This window comes from Battus philenor, unplaced genomic scaffold (genome assembly GCF_028537555.1).
Source record: "Battus philenor isolate CCGP_79_NKW_IND1 unplaced genomic scaffold, ilBatPhil1.0.hap1 SCAF_1, whole genome shotgun sequence".
Classification (NCBI taxonomy): domain Eukaryota; kingdom Metazoa; phylum Arthropoda; class Insecta; order Lepidoptera; family Papilionidae; genus Battus; species Battus philenor.
Genome location: NW_027181661.1, coordinates 14446627 through 14466133, shown reverse-complemented (window position 1 = coordinate 14466133; position 19507 = coordinate 14446627). Strand labels below are relative to the sequence as shown.

The 19507-nt window shown below is 31.1% G+C and overlaps 1 protein-coding gene across 1 annotated transcript in view; it reads right to left on the bottom strand.

The window, feature by feature from the left end:
- cyc (basic helix-loop-helix ARNT-like protein cyc) overlaps positions 1–19076 on the bottom strand; it is a 69248-nt gene extending 50172 nt beyond the window's left edge. The window contains exons 1-2 of the mRNA XM_068764660.1: positions 18902–19076; positions 5840–5902 (exon numbers count right to left, since the gene is read on the bottom strand). Coding sequence (XP_068620761.1) covers positions 5840–5862 — 23 coding nt within the window. The 5' untranslated portion in view covers positions 5863–5902; positions 18902–19076. The remainder of the gene's footprint in view (positions 1–5839; positions 5903–18901) is intronic.
- Between the last annotated feature and the right edge of the window lie 431 nt (positions 19077–19507).

The window sequence follows — 19507 nt, the reverse complement described above, 5'->3', positions numbered from 1 at the left end:
AAAAAAACTGTTTTTTCGATGCGCGAGCAAACGCTAAAATGCTAAGAACATAGCCATATAAAAGTTTTATTTAGAGTTTATATCTGCATGAAACTATTTATGCGAGGATCCGAAATCTGCGAACTCTAAACTCGAACCTGTAAAAACAGGAAAGTGCCATAACAACTAAGGAATATAAATAGGAATAAAAGATCCAGTCATCGATAAAACAAAATTGAAATACTACAGTTCTTTGTATGTATAAACCGAAGAGGGGAGAATCGTATTAATTTTATCCTTCTGGTCTGAAGTTCAGTCGCGCTGATTCAATTGTATACCGACACTTGACACCTGCCTCAGTATGTCCGACTCTGTGGCCGCCACCCTATCTTTTTGGAGAGGAATGCTACACCCGACAATTGATATTTACAGCCGGCAAACCATTTCAACAATCTCTGTATTCAGTTTAAGTTGTACATCTAAATATAAAATAATATTTATTTGTAGCTTTTTCGAAAATAATTCTTTCAGTAGGAATTTACATTAAAAAAATCAGATTTTTTAATGTCTTTTTATCTAAATTTGCGGTTTTATGTTTTTAAGGATACGCCAATCCCACTGTTACCAGCCTACATGTATGACACTTAAGTAGCCGTTTATTTAATTTAATTCATTATTACGGAAACAAGACGCCATTCTCTAAAATAATTTAGCCGTTTCCGATTTTGATTTTAATAAAATAGTTGGAGGTTTCAACATCGTATAGGTTAAATTTCAGATGCCTCAACAATTACTCTTTTTTATGTTGATTTTACACACAAACCATCAACATATATCACGGACAAAGATGTGTAGTCTTAAATACAAAAAATTTCAGGAACATTTGAGCAAGTATTGACAAAATAATTAACACAAAAAAATTAAAAAAGATAATTTTTCATAAGAAATAAATGCGACGCCGAATTGATTAAATGTCTCGATGCCTCGATAAGATGTCTGAATACATAATAATGTCCCGTAATTTCAAAAAGGTATAGTACAGACGATAGAAAAGTTGAAAGTAAAAGAATTTAAAAAAAGATATGGTTTCAATATTCCGCCAAAAACCGTCTCAGTTATAATGATCTGATATTACAACGTTTACGTTTTACTTCAATACTGCATTTTATAATAATGGATAGTGCGTAAACCTGAATGTATATATTTTAAACTATTGTAAATTGTTACAATGCAATAACATTTTATTAAGCTAGAGGATTGATAAGCGACTTGACCATATTTATGATACACACACATAAAGGTACCCTACTCAGTTCGAGAGAGTAAGCATCAAGTTTACGTCTAAAAAAAGTATACAAAATATATATTTATAACATATAAACTACATAATACACTCAATTTCATGTAAGGTAACAAAAGACAAGGCTTAAAGTGTTTTGAATTTTTGTCCAAAAACACTTGCAAATAGTAAGCGCGGAGGCCGCTTCCAAGTAATAAAACTGTTACTATTGGAAATTTATGAAAAAGGCCTATGTCTACCACTAGAGGTCTTTGGTAGAAATGATGATGATACACTAAGCGGGTCGTAAAATTACTTAACTATTACGGAAATTTTTAACTAACGTCTTACCTTAAGAAACGCAAAGGCGTTTCTAAGTATATTTTAATACGGACAGTTATGTATTCGATATATATTGATTCACTTCTTAGCAGTCTTAAGCATCAATGTATATGATATTTATAGCAGTAAAGAAAAATCTATGTAACAATTTTTCATTGGACCAGTTAACTTGTTTACACGTTTGCCATTGGTACCTAAATCGCCCGCGGATCCTCAACAGATTTGTTTAGCAAACCATCGACCTAATAGCGCAAACTCTATGCAATCATGACTATTACGCCGCATATAAACAACATACACATTAACTTCGTCCTAACGGTGCCCCTTGCCGCAAAGTAAACAGACAGTTGGCTTTGGAGTTGAGCGCACAAAGTTAATCGATATACCGATCGTTAACGCTAATAACATTTATACACATATCGAAAACATACGCTTAAATATATGAAATTAGTAAGAACCGAACGTATTTATAAATAATATATATTTTAAACGAAAGTCGTCCCAAAAGTACCAAAATAAATGCCGAGTTTCATTACATATTAGCAGCTGTCACGAACCTTGACAACAATAGAACATACAATGTCCACTCACTTTTTGTCACTCATGAATTTACTAAATTAAAACATATCCGATTTTTTACAGACTAAATCGATATTTAAGAAGCTAATATATATGCAACTCGTTATATCATATTATTTTCAAGACATACAAGTAATTATACGGTATATAAGACACGATCATCGGGAAATATACACATAAAAATCATGCAATGCATTGTGCATATTAAATTTGAAATTTTTTTCAAAATATAAATCGAAAATTTTGGCTATTTAATAATCTTTTATTTAGTATTTCTTTTACGAGATTCCGACAGGAGCGGTGGAAAATTTATACGAAAATATGCATCGCAATGGATAAAAGTCGTTTCCAACTGGTCTTATTAAAAATCTATGAGAGAGGCGGATGTCTAATAGGGGACGTCTTATAGCTGAAACTATAGGTGATTATGATCATGATTATTTATAAATTTTAAATAACTATCTCCATTTCATCATCAAATTATAATTAAATTTTTCATCGTTCAGGTAAATTTACACATAAAAATATTACATAAAATTATTACTTTTATATAACATCCAGAAATCAATTGACAAATTTTCCAATGTTATACCAATTTATATTATAGAAATTCTACAGGTTGGCCAATAAAAAGTTAGATAAAGGTCGTTTCGTTGGCCTCTCTGTTGTTATAACAAGCAAACTGTTCGACTCAGAGTTTTCTGTTGCAACCTGAAAGACGTCACCGGACCAATACAGTTATAAGAATTGTTTGGATTTTCGATCCTAAGATAAGTGGTATCATCACTATTTCCCTTATATATTATAATAAATACTGGCTACTTTTTACTATCGCGATTTAAATTGTAAAAAGTTACAAGATTTTATTTTCTAGGATATAACTATTCCATGTATGAAAGGTATACCGACGCCAGTTTGATTGTGTATACCTGGATTGTAAGGTGCACGGCTCCATAAGTTAAAAGAGACTAACATATTTGGCCACGATCTTCAATCATGAGGAAACGACTAAAAAGAATACCTAGAAATTTAAAACTAATAGGTTTGTTCAATTTTGAGTTTCTACAGTAATATATCTATCCAGTAATATGCTATATCTAGTATTAAATCGTAATTTTTTTTATTTATTTCATTTCATTCGTGAAACGACCTGTAGGATTATCCTAAAAATAAATATGGCCACTCCACGTTTTTCCATAAATTTATGTATTTCAAGGCATAAATTATCGGTAAGGTAAAATTTACGGTAAAGAAAAAATAAATTACATTACTAGTTTTGATGTATCATTAAAACATAAAAGTCTTTTAATTTAAATTTTTGCTTTAGGGAATTTTCGAATATAAAATCTACTTACAAATGGTCAAAATGTTGAAAGAAAACATTCAATTAGTTATCAAATGTTAGCAACGGAAGATATTCCTAATCGAATTCGTCGCGAGTGGAGAATACCTGTTGCTGTCGGGGACAGACGCGACCCCCTGCAGATCTCACCCTACAATACTCCCTCCTACCATACGTATCTATTTATAAAGGGAACTTTCCACGAGGGCATAGGAAATATTCCGAAAAGTACAATTTACAGCTATTTACGTGCTGATTTGATCTCATTTAGTTTCCATGGTGAATCTCTCCAAATGGTTTTCTTATAATTGTGTTATTATTACACGTGTCATATATATATATATATATATATATATATATATATATATATATATATATATATATATATATATATATAACAAAAACATATATATACATATAACAAAAACAAAACCGTACAATGCTCGAAGCTTCGTTAGCAGTAATCATCATCATTTTAGCCGTACGACCTTCGCTGCTGAACATAGGCCTCCGCCATAGATTTTAAATGGTAATACTGATAATATGTTCCGTAGAACGGGTCATTATCCTCAGTAATTAGGAAGACGAGGTACCGTTAATAAAAATGAATGCTAACATTCTTTAAAAAATGTAAGGATACAGGAGTACCAGTAATTTAAAAAATTGACTAACCGTTCTTTAAAAAAAGACGTATATTTTTCGTGTATCTATTCAAAAAATATTAACTTTGCGGTTCTTATAAAATAAGTATTGTCATCTGTCTCCGGTATAGAACAAAATGTGTTAATTTTGGTTAAATCTATAACTTCTAGTTGTATTATAATTAATATCTATATTTTAATTAATATTCAAAGCATCTTTATTGTTGTATATATGAGATTTTGAGAAGTATACAAACACGTGGAAGTTTGCCGTTGAAGACAAGGCTACTTTGCAATTGGCCATTCAACGGTGTCTACGTCATGATGCCCCCCGTCGTAATGGGATAAAGCGTTCGGATCTGTCGAGACTGCCTAAATGTTATCTATTCAATATTTCATAAATAACAAATTATCCACATTCTTTCTTCGAATTTGGCTCCACAACCTACTTAGTAGTATAGTTTTACGTCAAATACAAATCATAACATTTTGTAGGTTACGAAAAATTTAAACACTAATAATTGTAGAATTTTGTGTAGAAGTAGGCTAATTAATATCATTTTTATTTATATAAATTGCAGTTGACAATTTGTAACCTAACAGTGTGTTAGAAAAAGTCCAGATTGGACAAAGTGTCTGGTGGCAGTTTTATGTTATTAAATACGATTATTTTAAAAACTAATAAATGTTGCAGGGAGAGAGAGGTGCCGTTGGTACGAAGTTCCAATGGATGAGTGAGCATCTCGAGTTTGTCGTCGAGGCGGTTTTTAAGAGTAGCTTCAGAAAAGAAAAGTCTTACTGGGACTTCCAAGAGTGATTATAAATGAAATATCAAAGAAGGATGTGCAGTTCTGTTCTTTTAAAATAAAAAAAAACTCAAATAAAGAGACTTTTTACGGATAAATTTTGCTTGACGACGTTAAAGCATTTACGCAAGGGAAATCTCATTTTATTTTGGAGCGACGACCCACGTCAAGTAAAACTGCCGTTACTCGTCTCCAAGTGACCAGGCGCTATTGGTCTCGATGCGGGACATCGACATAGGCCAGTCATTACGCAATAAGCATATTCAAAGGTGCCCGCAGAAGCGGATCCTCGACTCGATCAGCTAGTGATTCGCTACCACTTCGGAAAACACTGGATGAAGAAATGGCGTATGAATTTCCAACAAAACTTCTATCTAGAATTGGAGCAAACCTAGTTGATAAGAGGTGATTCTAGTCTGGCTGATTTACATCATGTTTGTTTGCGTTAGTGTCGCAGCGACATTCAGAAAGTCGAGAGTATGTCTCGATCTTAATGTCTGTGATATCAAGTGATTTTAATATCTCCGGAAGGATAATTTTGTATCTTATGCCAAATAAAGCAGATTATGATATGAGACGGCATAGGGCGTAAGTGAAAGCACACACAATAATGTTATGTTTATGGATTAGGCTACTAGATTAAATATTTGTGGAAATTTCATAGATGTGTTTAAAAACATGTTACCTAAAAATGTATTACTCTTTGCATAATTTAGTCTGTTTTAATATCACAGTAATTTTTAAACAATATTTTCAGAAAATGTTCTCATTTCTAGCTACTGGCTCGATGTAAATTTTCGTGTCGTCTCCTGCTATTTTTTTTCTTATATACACATAAATATTATATAGAACTATAAATTAAGATGGATACCTGATATGTCGGATGCGCGTCATGATTTGCGTCCGCCGCGACTTCTTCGCCCGGCGGCTTTATCTGAATAGAGTAGATAAATAATTTATATCTTACAATTAGGTAAAAAGAGAAATAGAAGAATTGACATAGAAAGTAATATCTCAATATCGTTATTGCATGGTTTTGGGGCGCATTGTAAGGTTGCTTTAACAAAAATTATACCGAACAGATTAATGGTTTAATCCGTTACTAATTTAGACAAATTTCGTAATAGTATGTTTTAGTTAAATTTGTGTATTATGAGAAATGTAATAGGTAGTCAACATGTGGCTCCATAATTGTACATTCGAGTATTCGTCTCTAATAAGACAATTAATTCAACAATTTAAATTATTTGAATAAAGAAAAGACTTAAAGGTCGACAACTATATCATGATAATGTAAAATGAGTTATAATATCATTTTGTTGTATATATGACATTTTATTACTGACATTATTAATATGATAATGATGAAATAAATAAATAATAAATGTATTACTTCGTGAAATCTTATTATAATAACTAAAATGGTACACATAAATTGTAGTTTTTAAACTTCAAAACATTTGCATCATATGGTATTACGAAAAAAGATCTATAGCACAGAATTTATTTATTTACGAAATAAAAGTAAAAATCAATAATAATGCGGCATTGTTTATTAGTAATTTTGAAACGAAATATTTCAAACGAGCGATGCATCAGGCAATTTTCAATACATATGGTTTCCATCCTTTCCTTTTCTTTCAAAATACGTATATATTCAGTTATCAACCAAGAGGACAAAATAACGTATCATCATTGCATCATAACAATGTAACAATTATCATTATCAAAGCTTGTCTGTGTGCTATGATATCGTTAGGATGTGTGTTATTACATAAACATTTCAATGTCGAATGCAGACGCTTATATATACGCCCTCGTGATAATTACCAGCACAATCGAGTGTATATTTACGCTTATGCTGCTAGGGTTAACAATAAAACAAATTATGTATGAATATATTTCAAAGCCGTTTGTGATAACACTAATTTTGCGCTGAAGCTAAGATAGGAGTGCTGTTTTTTAGACCCAGAGTACAATCTTAAACACCGTTTATCTTGTTGCGTTTAGACGTCCGCTACATAAGTTGTATCTGAAAAGTACCTTTTTTAGTACGACATAACAGACATTGAGTATAAATCATCCAATTTTTAAAAACCTTGTTTCGAATTTCGCTGGTTCTTTGAAATTATAAATATTTATTATTAAACCCAAATATTTATTAGTTTGCGTGTTCCATACCCGACGACCCATGCATTTTATGTGAATAATATAATAATACTCAAATAAGGTAAACTTCATGACTTTACCGGCCCGAATTTTTATTAAGAATCTGGAAGAAGTTTAATACATGGAAAGACAAAGTTTCGTTAACTAGCGATGAATTTCATTTACTTTTTACTCTGTAATATACACAAATAACTATTATAACATACATTTAAATATGAGCAAACAGGTAAAATTGTAAACAGGTAAACTGAAATGCAATTAGACTCGATTTTTGAATAATAGCAGTTTGGAAAAATTCATTTTCAATAATATATGAAATATTGTCGGAAAATTCTGGATGTATCCTGCATACATCTCTTATTAGAAGTCCAGGTGTCTATGACGAAAACTTCTATGGGCGATGTTCATCAGTAAACGTCTTACGGGGGAAATAACCACGATGGTTATTACAAAAGATATATGTACCAATATTATCCTATTTATTATCCATTCTTTAATGTAATTTTGATACATCGTAGACGTATAAATGATTGATTACGGGGGCTATTATCATGTTTTTATAAGAACTTTATACCCGAACGAGACCCACTCCCGACGAAATGATATCTAAGTTAGAAGAAAATACTCTAACTCGGATCAATCGAATCATCGTCCCACCATAAGTAAGGCCATCACTGGAAATAAAATGTCTTGAATTATCAACATTTTTCTAATGAAGTAATGTTCCAGAAGGTAGACGGTAAAGAAGACTTCTGACTATTTCGTCCGCACACGAGAATCTAAGCGTCGGAATAATGTATAGACGACACACCACGGGCGTTGGTCGCCCAGAAGCTAAAGATACAAAATACACGCAAATTTTGTTTAAGAGACGTCATAAACATTTTAAAACATTCTTATAGACGAACTTATAGACTATATACATACAATGTATACATGTGTACATTATATATATGTATGTTTATATATATAATGTACGTAGTGTGTATATACATTTTTATTTTTTATTTTTGAAGCATAGTACATTCGAAATTCCGCAACAAGCCTATGCAGTAGTTGTCTAATATAGTCACAATATCTCAATATTTTACTCTTTCAGTTCCATCTTATTCCAACCCTTTGTTACATATTTTCTTTTAATTTGATCGTACTGTGTAAAAAAGATGCGTACATTACAATAATTTTATTAAACACGGAGTGTTTGTTACTTTTTAAAGTAGAGAGTTTTCATGATCAGAGTAGAGTGAATAAAATGATATTATAAGACCTATTTAGTTATGCTCGATTATTATGCCTTATAACCATTTATGAAAATAACATCAGTATTTTTTTATTATTAGCTTAGTCTTTGCTCTGTTTTGTGTATTTCAGAAACATAAACGTTAATATATATTACGCTAATATATATATTTTTATTAAAAACAATTTACGACATGAATGCATACAAATTAATACGACGCCGTGTAGACACGATGACCGGTGAAGAATACTCTTTATTTGCCCCCGTGCGAGTACATTGACCTCTTATATTATAAATTGCTGTTCAATTGTCAATGTATTTAGAGACGTTATTCAATCTAGACGAGTGAAATTCAAATATATCGGCATTTAAGAAAAAAATCAACAGACAACGATAATTGTGTTTAAACATTTATTCATTACTCTTTATGTTTCAAATCCCAAATGGCGTCGTTAATTTTTTCCTTAGAAATTATTAACATATTGTCATACGAATCAATTTATTTTTAATATTGATATATAATACTACTTTCTCGCATAATAATATACATATATAACAATCTAAAAACCACATTTATCGCTTTAATTTTGTTCTGCCAGACTCATTTTTATTTTAACATCCCTCACAGATCGCATCGGCTTCTGTGAGACTATTACTTTTATTGAAACTCTATAATAATAATGTTATTCCTCCTTACCTATTAAACATTTATTACCCCTGTAATGTTTACCTTGTCCAATGTTCTAAATTTTATAATTAAGAATATTATCAAGAGTGTACAATGATAATTTTGTATTTTAAAACATAGTAATGGTGTGATCATATCCGAATTCAATGTTTCGTAAAAGCAATCTAGACAAAAGAGATATTTGCCAAGCGATAACACTTACATGCAACTTTATACACGAAAATAAATAAAAGGATTAACATTAATTTATTAATCTCCCCAAAAAAAAAAAACTGTCTTTAATTATCTCCAACAAACGATTTGTAAGAACTATATTATCTGTATGTAACTTTTAATAAATTTTAAATCTAATTTAAGTGTCCTCCTGCGACAAGTCACTCAATCACACACTCACCCACACTCACGCTACACACGCTTATATTATATATCAGATATTACTTTTAAAATGTCCTCTTAAAATTTTATAGTAATATTCCTTCATCGAAAAGTGATCTGATTTCACACTAATAAAAATTGCATTTTTTTTGCAAACTATAAGCTCTCATGGTATGTCTATAAACTAAATGTGACAATTTTTTGTCACGTTTAGTCAAAGATTGTAATTTATAAAACTACATCAACGAAAATCAGAGTGAGTTGCACAAGCGGGCGGGAGCCAATTTTTTTTATTTATAAACACAGTCCTCACGTTGTTTTTAATTAAACTTTTTATTGACGTTATGGGTTCATTGTTTACATAAAACTTTATGTTTATTTTAATTTCGAAATCTGCAACGAAAACACATTTTAAGCTGATTTCAAAACCATCATATTGGTTAATAGACGACCGCTGCAAGGCATTGGTCTCCGCCAAAGATCGCCACAAAGGCCGGTCTTGCGCTGCCCACATCCCGCTGGATCTTGACTATGTCCTTGGTTCATCTATCCACGCCGTCTCTACCAGATTCGTGGTCGCCACTCTTATTTCTCTTTGTAGTATTTCACGGCAGTAATTTTATGACACTAATTAAATTATAACCAACGTACCTAATTAGAGACCATTAGTCGATATTGGGAAGACCGACAAGATAAGCTATTAACAAGGCCGTCTTTCAATTACTCTGATAAGCAATTGATAGGGAAATTTTTAATGAGCAAGTTACGTTACGTACGAGTTATATGAAAAATAAATTTACAGAAATGAAGCAAGTTGTTTTTGTAAACATAGTATTAAGTTTCTAGCGCTAACGAAGCACTTTTTTGAAATGCTTCTTACGGAATACCCTTCACCTGTCACAATGGTTTCCTTTCAGCACGGTCTTATTTTTTGAAAGAGCCAGAAATCAATTGATTTTGAAAAAATTTGAAACGTAAGACGGACGTGGACGGGTAATCATAATTTTTTGCCCAAAACTCGCGAATTAATAGCGATGTCTAGGATTCACACCGTTTCGTCTCATTCGCAAATGATCGGTAAAAATGCTTCGCACGGACCCATACGCGGTGTTTAATTTCTCGGAAGGCTCTCTATATTTAATATATATAACATATTATTTAATAATTAAATTATAATCTATTTGTTATTAAAAATCATAACATGTTTTTTTTTCAAGTAGATTTATAAATGGACATAGAAAATTTACAAAAAGATGCAATGTAGCCAATCTGTTGAGGAGAGCCGGCCAGAAAATAGACAATTATTGAATGAAAATCCATTTATAATATTTTAACATTGATTCTATTTGCTTTAGTCTAATTTTTTAAAAGTCTACATAAACATATAACACATTGCAAGTTACTTCTAAGATAAGTATCACGAGACAAAAAATATATTACAATGAATTTCTATACGCTCACCACAGCAGACATACACACTTATCATCTAAACTGGGACACAAATCATTGACAGTTAAATAGACACGTGGAGCATTTTGACAATATAGGTTATTTATGCGTTAGCTTCATGAATAGATAAATCTAGAATCTTTTTTTATACCTTTCTGTCTCTTATATTTAACACTACTGTGTTTATTTACAATTTCAATATTTATCTATATAAGATTAGTTTTCATGACATAATTAAAATAACAAGAAAGCAATTGAGCGGTGATTGTGAAATAAAACAGTGATACGCCACTGAAGGTCGTTAATTCGATTTTCAAGAGATGCACTCATTTTTATAATTACTCTACAGAGTTGGTCATAGCTGTTAAATCTTTAAACGGATGAATGTATAGCTCATTCGCTGTTATTTAATGTATTGAACGCCAGATCCAATAAATTCAATAGTGTCGAAAATAATAAGGATCGCAATGATAATATATTTATAAAAAACGTTTTCAAAATTCGAATTTACTTTCTATTAAAATTGATAGATAATTTTTTACTATCTGTCTCTGCAGACTTTTTACTATTCGAAGTTAATTGCTTGTCGGATTTAAATAGAAAAATAAATTAATGTAACATATTACAGAGTGGGCACTTAATAGTGATTGGAAATATATATAAAAGCTTTGAAGCTTATGGCCGACAAATAAATCATCTTCTATATATTTTTTGACATCGTCTTTTATTAAGTCGATTGCGAGACGGCAAATCAATTCGAAACTCGTTAGTCTTTAAATATGTGAACCAAAAGAGCATGTTTCATTAGTAACATTTAAATGAAAACTACTTCAAATAAAAACTTTATCTAAACTATATGCGGGCCTTTCATAAACACATCGGCCTATATATATATATATATATATATATATATATGTGTGTGTGTGTGTATGAGTATATATATATGTGTATGTATATATATATATATATATATATATTCTCATAGGGGAGAAGCATTGTAGGGTGTGAATGTATAATATCTAATTTGGTCACCAAATCTGTACAAAGTGATCAACCTGAAATATGTTACATTGATTAATTGTTTTCTATTGAATTGCGACAGACTAAGAACTTCTGACAATCCAAAGTCTGCAAGGATAGATAGTAAACAATTATTCACTAAAGATATACCATATATTAATTGACTGCAAATGTGCTACAAATCACCTCCTTCAAAGCACTGTATGCAATATTTGTCGTCATAAAATAGCACCTAGACTTTAACATGTAACAGTGCACATGAGGAAGGTTAGAAAATATTAGAAAACAGATTAAGAATCTAACTCGATATCGCTACCGCTGATGTTTTATTACTATGCTCTATGGTGACGTGTACCCAACGCCCTGGAGCAACAATTTCAAAAATTTTATCGTTTTTCAAACGGGACGTTAAAATTTTCGTGCCTGCGGCTGTAAAAGCAAAAATTAACGGCGGCGTGAACATGTTAGACAGTTTTTCTAGTTAATATTATTTCTGTTACTAAGAGATAACATAACGTCTCTTAATTGAGATTTTGTAATCAAACATATCTAACCGTATGGTTATCACAATCACCGGTGAAATACGATCGACGTTCGTTATAGAGCGATTATATTCGTTAACTGAAAGGAATCCAATGTAACAACCAGCTTAAAAACAGCTTTAGAGAATGTACGATTAGTACAATAGGCATTCGTTTAGGTATACCCATGACAGTATTTTACTGCGCTTAGGTGTACGTATGTAAACTAACTTTAAACCTTTACATTTTCATCCAACGTATTTTATATCTTCATGCGTTTTTCGAAGGGATTACAAGCGAAACTTACTTATAAAAGTTTAACAACTCTCTCGTTGCAGGAGTACTTGTAAAGAAACGGCCTAATTAATTTACAAAACCATTGTTTGATAACTAACCAACCTTTGCTGTTTCAAAAGTAAATTTAAGAGTACATGTTAAGTACTTTAGAATATTACGAATAAATATCAAATCAATATTTATCGAAACTTAGGTTTACATGTTCTGGTTTCATAGACATTTACTAAAGAGATATATTATGGCAATTGGCAATTAATATTCAAAATCTTTATTCGGATAGGAATTTACTCGTACTTTTAATTCGTCGCATATTTTATCATAAGTAATAAGCTACCATCACTGGGTAAGCTGATCTGCTGAGGAGAGCCAGCCATAAACTCAACACATAAACGTTTGCCAGACATTGATGTCTTTCGCGGCTTTTATTATGCTTTCAGAAATAATCTTAATATCTAACTGCATTTGTAACAGGTTCTTAATTGAGTATTTTTAAACACTACTCATAGAATATAGCGCGCCAAAAAAATTTTTTTTGGCATTAAGAGCACTTCGATTGACTAAACATGTAAATTAGATGTTACCTCTTAGGTGCGATCATTTTCATTATTTTTTGTACTTTTCTGTACATTATCTGTACTTAAATTTTAAATATTGTATTATCTATAAAGGGACACAACAAAACCATTACTTATACGGCAAGTTGTACGGAACATTTTTAAATAGAATTGAATGGTTTAATATGTCTGATTAAATTAGAACTTATTATATTTTAAAATAAAAAAGGAAGCACTAAGATATCTCGGAGAACTATTACATATGAGTACACTCAGACCCATGAGGGATGTTTTAACTTTTAACAAAATTTAGTCGTTTTAGTTTCATTTTATATCTTGTTTTGTTTTTGGATATAAATAAAATATTATTAAATATTTTTTACCTTTGCAACATCTTTAGGGGAATCCCTCGCTTTTAAGTTATGACCCGTACAGTTCTTTTTGTATAATAAGTCTTAAATTAGGTTCCGTGGCACTGCCTAATAATAAAATACCATACCAAGATCATCTAAAAAAGTATTGCTGAAATCTCGTCAGGTGGTCGTATGACAATTATTTATCACATTACACGTTGTTTTCAAATAAAGTACGATTTTTGATCCACTTATGTTTAAAACATCTTTTATAAGTAATATCTAGAATTCCACTTTCTCATTTCATTCAATATTTGTAATAATGTTTACGGATATTGTTCACAAATTTGAAAGTTGTTTTGCAGATATTTTGAAAACGTATTGCAAATGCCTGTAAGAAATGCTTTGAATTACTTCCATCCATGCAATGGATATTTTCTTTCGTTTACAGAATGAAATAAATAAAAAAAAAACTTTATTGTTATCATCTCACGAAACATGTTAATATATAATTAATAATGTAACTAAAGAATAAGGCTTTATATAACTCATTGTCTTGTTAATATAGGAGTTAGAATTGACTTTATTTTGGCATGGAAATGATGGGTTGTGTTCTCTCTGCTATAGTGCTACCGCCTCAAAAAAGAGATACGAGCGGTGGGGGCTGAGGAAAAGAGAGCCTGAGCGCAGCCGTCGCCAGGGTTAAAATGCAATTGAAGGAACGGGGCGCCTAAATTGAGCTTCGGTGACCGTGATCCTTCTGTGAATCTCATTTCTGATTCGATCGTATATCAAAGCCCTCTCCTTTGCTCTCTGGGTAACGAACCCTCCTGTTAGTTCTATTATTGTTATATATAATCCCACAACACTCACCGAAAGATGCGATCTATCGGTATGAGGCTGCCTCTATTAGCAAGTAGGGCTCATCAAAACAAAACAGCTTCTTCATTATTCAGTTTTATAGAAGGTAGGTAAGAAATCGTACAATAATCTGCGGTTCAACCGCAGATTATTGCACGATTTCTATTATTGCCCGCTATTTATTTATGCCCCTTATAAACATTTTTTAGCTTTCGCACCTCCAAAAAAACCTTCGTAGTATCAAATTTGTGCTCATCATATACACAGTCTTCCTCGCCCTAGACAGATTATCCAGTTCGTAACCCAACAAACATTTTAGTTTTATAAAGTATCATAGAGTTGATAACCATAGAATTTAAAGCAACTATAGTTGCAAGACATAAATAATATTAAAACATGACTCCTTGAAGAAATAATATTTGCATCACTCTCCTTAACTTTGGAGTATAATACATCGTAACTTTTTCAATATAGTCACATATAAGCACGTATTGGAACTGTGAAAAGGACAAAGGCAAACTAAACAAAGATTACATATTAAGGTCAAATATAGCATATCTACTATTAGCGTATTATCTTAAAATAATAACATTAGCATAAATGCTACTTATAACTATCTAGTAATTTCGTAATATTTTAATAATATTAAGGTTTAGCGAGAAGGATTTGTTTTTGCTTGTATAAATGAGAGGTCAAACCCCACATGCCAGTTAGTTCAGTTAAGTTCATTTTTATATGGGCCGAACGACGTGACAATGCCGGGATCAGGTTTCCCCATAGATTTCCAATGAAACAGCTAGATAGCAACCCGTATCCAGTGTCTTCTTACGACCTTGACAAAATCGTCTGACCACCTTGTGGGTGGACGTCTTACTCTGCGCTTGCCGCTCCGCGATCTCCACTTCAGAACTCTCAAGGTACGAGCGGCCACCAGGTTTGTGCGCTATGTAACCTGCCCACTGTCACTTCAAACCGCCAAACCGTTGGCCCTTATCGGCTACTTTCATTTGTTTACGTATCGCCCTATTCCTTATTTATTTCTATATGTAGTTAAAAGATTTTTAATTTACCTATGAAGAAAGAGACTACGTTTCTGTGCCTTTAATCATCGTCCCTGTCATAACATATTGATCAAATCTTCTAAAATACCGACGGATATTGTACCAGAAGATGTTTCGTAGTTTCTCGAACGCTAAAGAGTAAGATTTGACGATTGACCTCTTTCCTAAAGTTGGAGTTACCTACTTTGACTATTTGCTATACGTACAAGTCAACAACTTCAAGATCGAGCTTGCAACTTCTATTGGGGTGGATGCGACACGAACGTTTGACACAGTTTTCATGTAAATAGAGACTACGAATATAGAACATATACTTAAGTTATCATTCAATTACTCTTTGAATCCGTCTCCATAATTACTTAATCGAAAAAAAATTAGATGGAAATTAGCATCGGATGACCCAAACGTTGATAGTAGCACAAAAATGAAGGTTTATTCTTATGGGTAGTTCACATTAACAAGTGACATAGACATGGAAAGTATCTAATTAAGAAAGCGATAATAGCCACCAATAGTTGAAGTATAATTCCTGTTTCTCAATAATCGGATCTATTGTGAAAGAATGAGGATGTTTAAGTGGTTAGCGGTATGTTTTTGGAAAGATAATTGCCACATGCCATCGCCTTCATATTTCTGTACGCGTTCGAAACCTGATTGCTTAAGTTTCGTATTCAGATTTGGTGTTGGCGCCAAATGTTAAGAATCTCTGGGGCAGCGCACCGCACCGCACTAATTAGTTTAACCCCAATGAGCTTAGAATAAAAACTCGACTATCCATAGTCTGCATGGGCTGAATACTCCTTTACTTTGGTCATATTACACGGTGAAGCTTGTAGTTGATGGCAATGTATATATGTAAAAGGGCTAGAAGACAGTCAATTCTAATACTTTCATTAAAATAAACAGCTTGGAAAAAGCTGATACCATAAACTGACAGCTTGGCCACAATCCGCAGTCACGAGGACATGACAAAAAGGTATGTTTTTATATAATTTTAAATTAGATTAACAAAGACGTCATCTTAGATTATTACAGTGTGATGAGACAGTATATCTTGTGAAACCTGAATTTTTGTTGACAGTGTAGAATCAATACATAAAACTTTACAAGACTTCTATCTTCTATAATATAGATCTCTAGTTACCTACATCTTTCAAGTATTCAAAATGGTATGTTGTTTTTATAAGTTTATCGATGTCTTTTATACATAATATATTTGCATTTATGTTTTGACCATGTCATTGTGACAATCTTTTGGGGTGATCTAAAGACACCATGATGATGTTTTCACAATAAAATTCTTATTGTTGCTGTAATTTTTGTTGCTATTGTTGTTGCTGTTCCATATGTTTAAAATGATACAACTGATTGTCAATTAATATTTTTAATAATATGCCTTATCTATGATATGGCCAGAGTGATCTGATCAAGCCCCAGAGATATTTTATAAATAATCAAATTATTATAGAAAGTTTACACAACAATTAATAAAACAAAATAGTACTATGGAACATAGTAAATAACATTTTAAGCAAAATTATGATTTCAAATATCCTTTAACATTGACATAATTCTTAAACTACTTATGCAATATTTTATATGAAAAATCTACATATACATGCACATTTGCATGATACAACAATTATAGTTTAATATATATACACATACACAACAACAGTTAGTCTTCAAATTATCATAAATTAATAAATTGAAAGCCAAAAATTATGAGTATGCCATTAGTAACAATAAATTTTTACAAATCTAATACATTTGAAAATCTACATAAATCTTCATCATTTCTGCCACAGGACATCCACTGCTTTTCATAAATGTCACCTATATAATTCCAATAAGACCCAGCATATTCTGATCTTGATAATGTTATCTGTCCATTTTGTTGATGGGTATTCTACATTGTGCTTGCTGGTCTGTGCCCCACTTAACCAAATCTTTATAAATAATCTAATATTATGTTGCTTACAAAGTATCACATTTAACATTTTTACTCATATGCATACTAGCTATTACATAGAAATTAGGATACAATAATTTAATGGCTCTTAATATAATACATTATTGTATTAAGAGCCATTAAATTATTAATGTTACAAACATTTATTTATCGGTTATTCTTCTATTATCCTTAAATGGAACTAGCCTTATTGACCGAAGATGTAATAAATTGTAAATAAATAATGATGTGTACATAAGCTACTAAAGATATTTACAGCTTTACTTGGTTATGGATAGCAGAGATGTGAAGACTTAACATCTTTATAATAAACAACCTGATGTCTTCAGTTGCTGGAGTGTCATATTGGGTCCTTACACTTGATATTTAACTGTATATGCTGCCATGCTTTTGCATTGCTTAAGCAGACGCTTAAAGAATACTTATAGTAGGGCCATGAAACAGAAGCCATGTAAAATAATTTTCCATTATCTTCTCTGATATATATTAATACTGAATATATGGTTTAATTTAGTGTTGGAATTCTTTGCAAAACCTCCTGATGTATTGGCCGTCATTGGGGTTAAGATCTATTTGCTAGAATAAAGTATTATTTGGCTATAATTGCTTAATGACATTATTAAGAAAATAAGAGTAAGATTATATTTAGGCATTGGTCTACTAAACAATAAAAATCATTAAACAATTTAAAGGCAATATGTGTTATTTAAATAAAACATATTTTATTAAATAACAAATTTAAGTCTTAGGAGGTTTCCTATAGTTATAAGACTATATTTTATACAGTCTTACAAAATAACACATTAAGACTATATTTTCGTAATTTTATGGGATAATTATTATTAAATCAATTAATTAAAAATTTCATATGTACTATGCAATGATTTAATCACTCATCATCATTTTTATATGTAGTAAGGTTATTAAGATTTAACATTAAGGTAATATTCGCTATAATTTTAAAAAAGTGAGAATATGTAACATTTTCAGTGGTTAAAAATTCAAGGAGAAATGTTAATAGTTGCATAGAACTATCTAAAATCAAACTATAAAAATTAATATCAACATTTAAAGGCTTGTTTATTCACACTTCTTAGTTTTGTACTTAACTTTAGACATGGTTATCTTACTGTTCTAAATTTAAATTTGTGAAAGAGTTTACAATACTTACTTTTTCTTATGTCATTATTTACAGTAAAATAAGGTTTTTAATTTATTTGTCCCAATACTTTTAAATAAACTAAATGTATATTTCTGTAAAGCTACGTCAATTAAACTATATTGACAAAAATCCCAGTAAGGAGCATGATTTAAACCATAGTTAATTTTCATAGATGTGTTTGTTTCATTAGACCATCAAAAGTAGTACTTACGGTTTACATTTAGGCGTGCTTGGTTCATGTAGAAAATCGTCCATTCCCGTTTGAAAAGCATGGAAACTTCAAGAAAAACAATTAGTCTCTATTTCTGCTATCACGATTATAAATGTTTACAATTCAAAACTCATAAAGCACTTTGAGCACTTAACAAACCACAATTTTTATAAAAATTACTAATAAGTTTCGAGGATAAATTAGTGTATAAGGAAAACACTTAGTATTTTTTTACGAACTATTGGGTACGACAACTTCAGTTGTCAGTGTCAAAACTATTTCGTTCATAAATTTAAAGTTTCTAGTCCAGTAATGTTTTCTTTAATGTCCTTACAGATAACCCAAAGAAAAGTTTTTATGGGAACTACTAACGCTTCGACTGTTTGAATAAAATTAAAGACAGATTTTCACCTTGCAAGTTTCATAAAAAATTTGAACATTTATTAACAATTTAGTAAAAATTTGTATTAGTAAATAAACTTTATTTTAAACACGACTATGAAATTTTGCATCAGATCGCAACAATCCAATAAAATTTAATTGGGTACTTGGAATATTCAAAAATTTTATTTGATTTTTTGTAAAATGTCTTATCGCACTGCGATA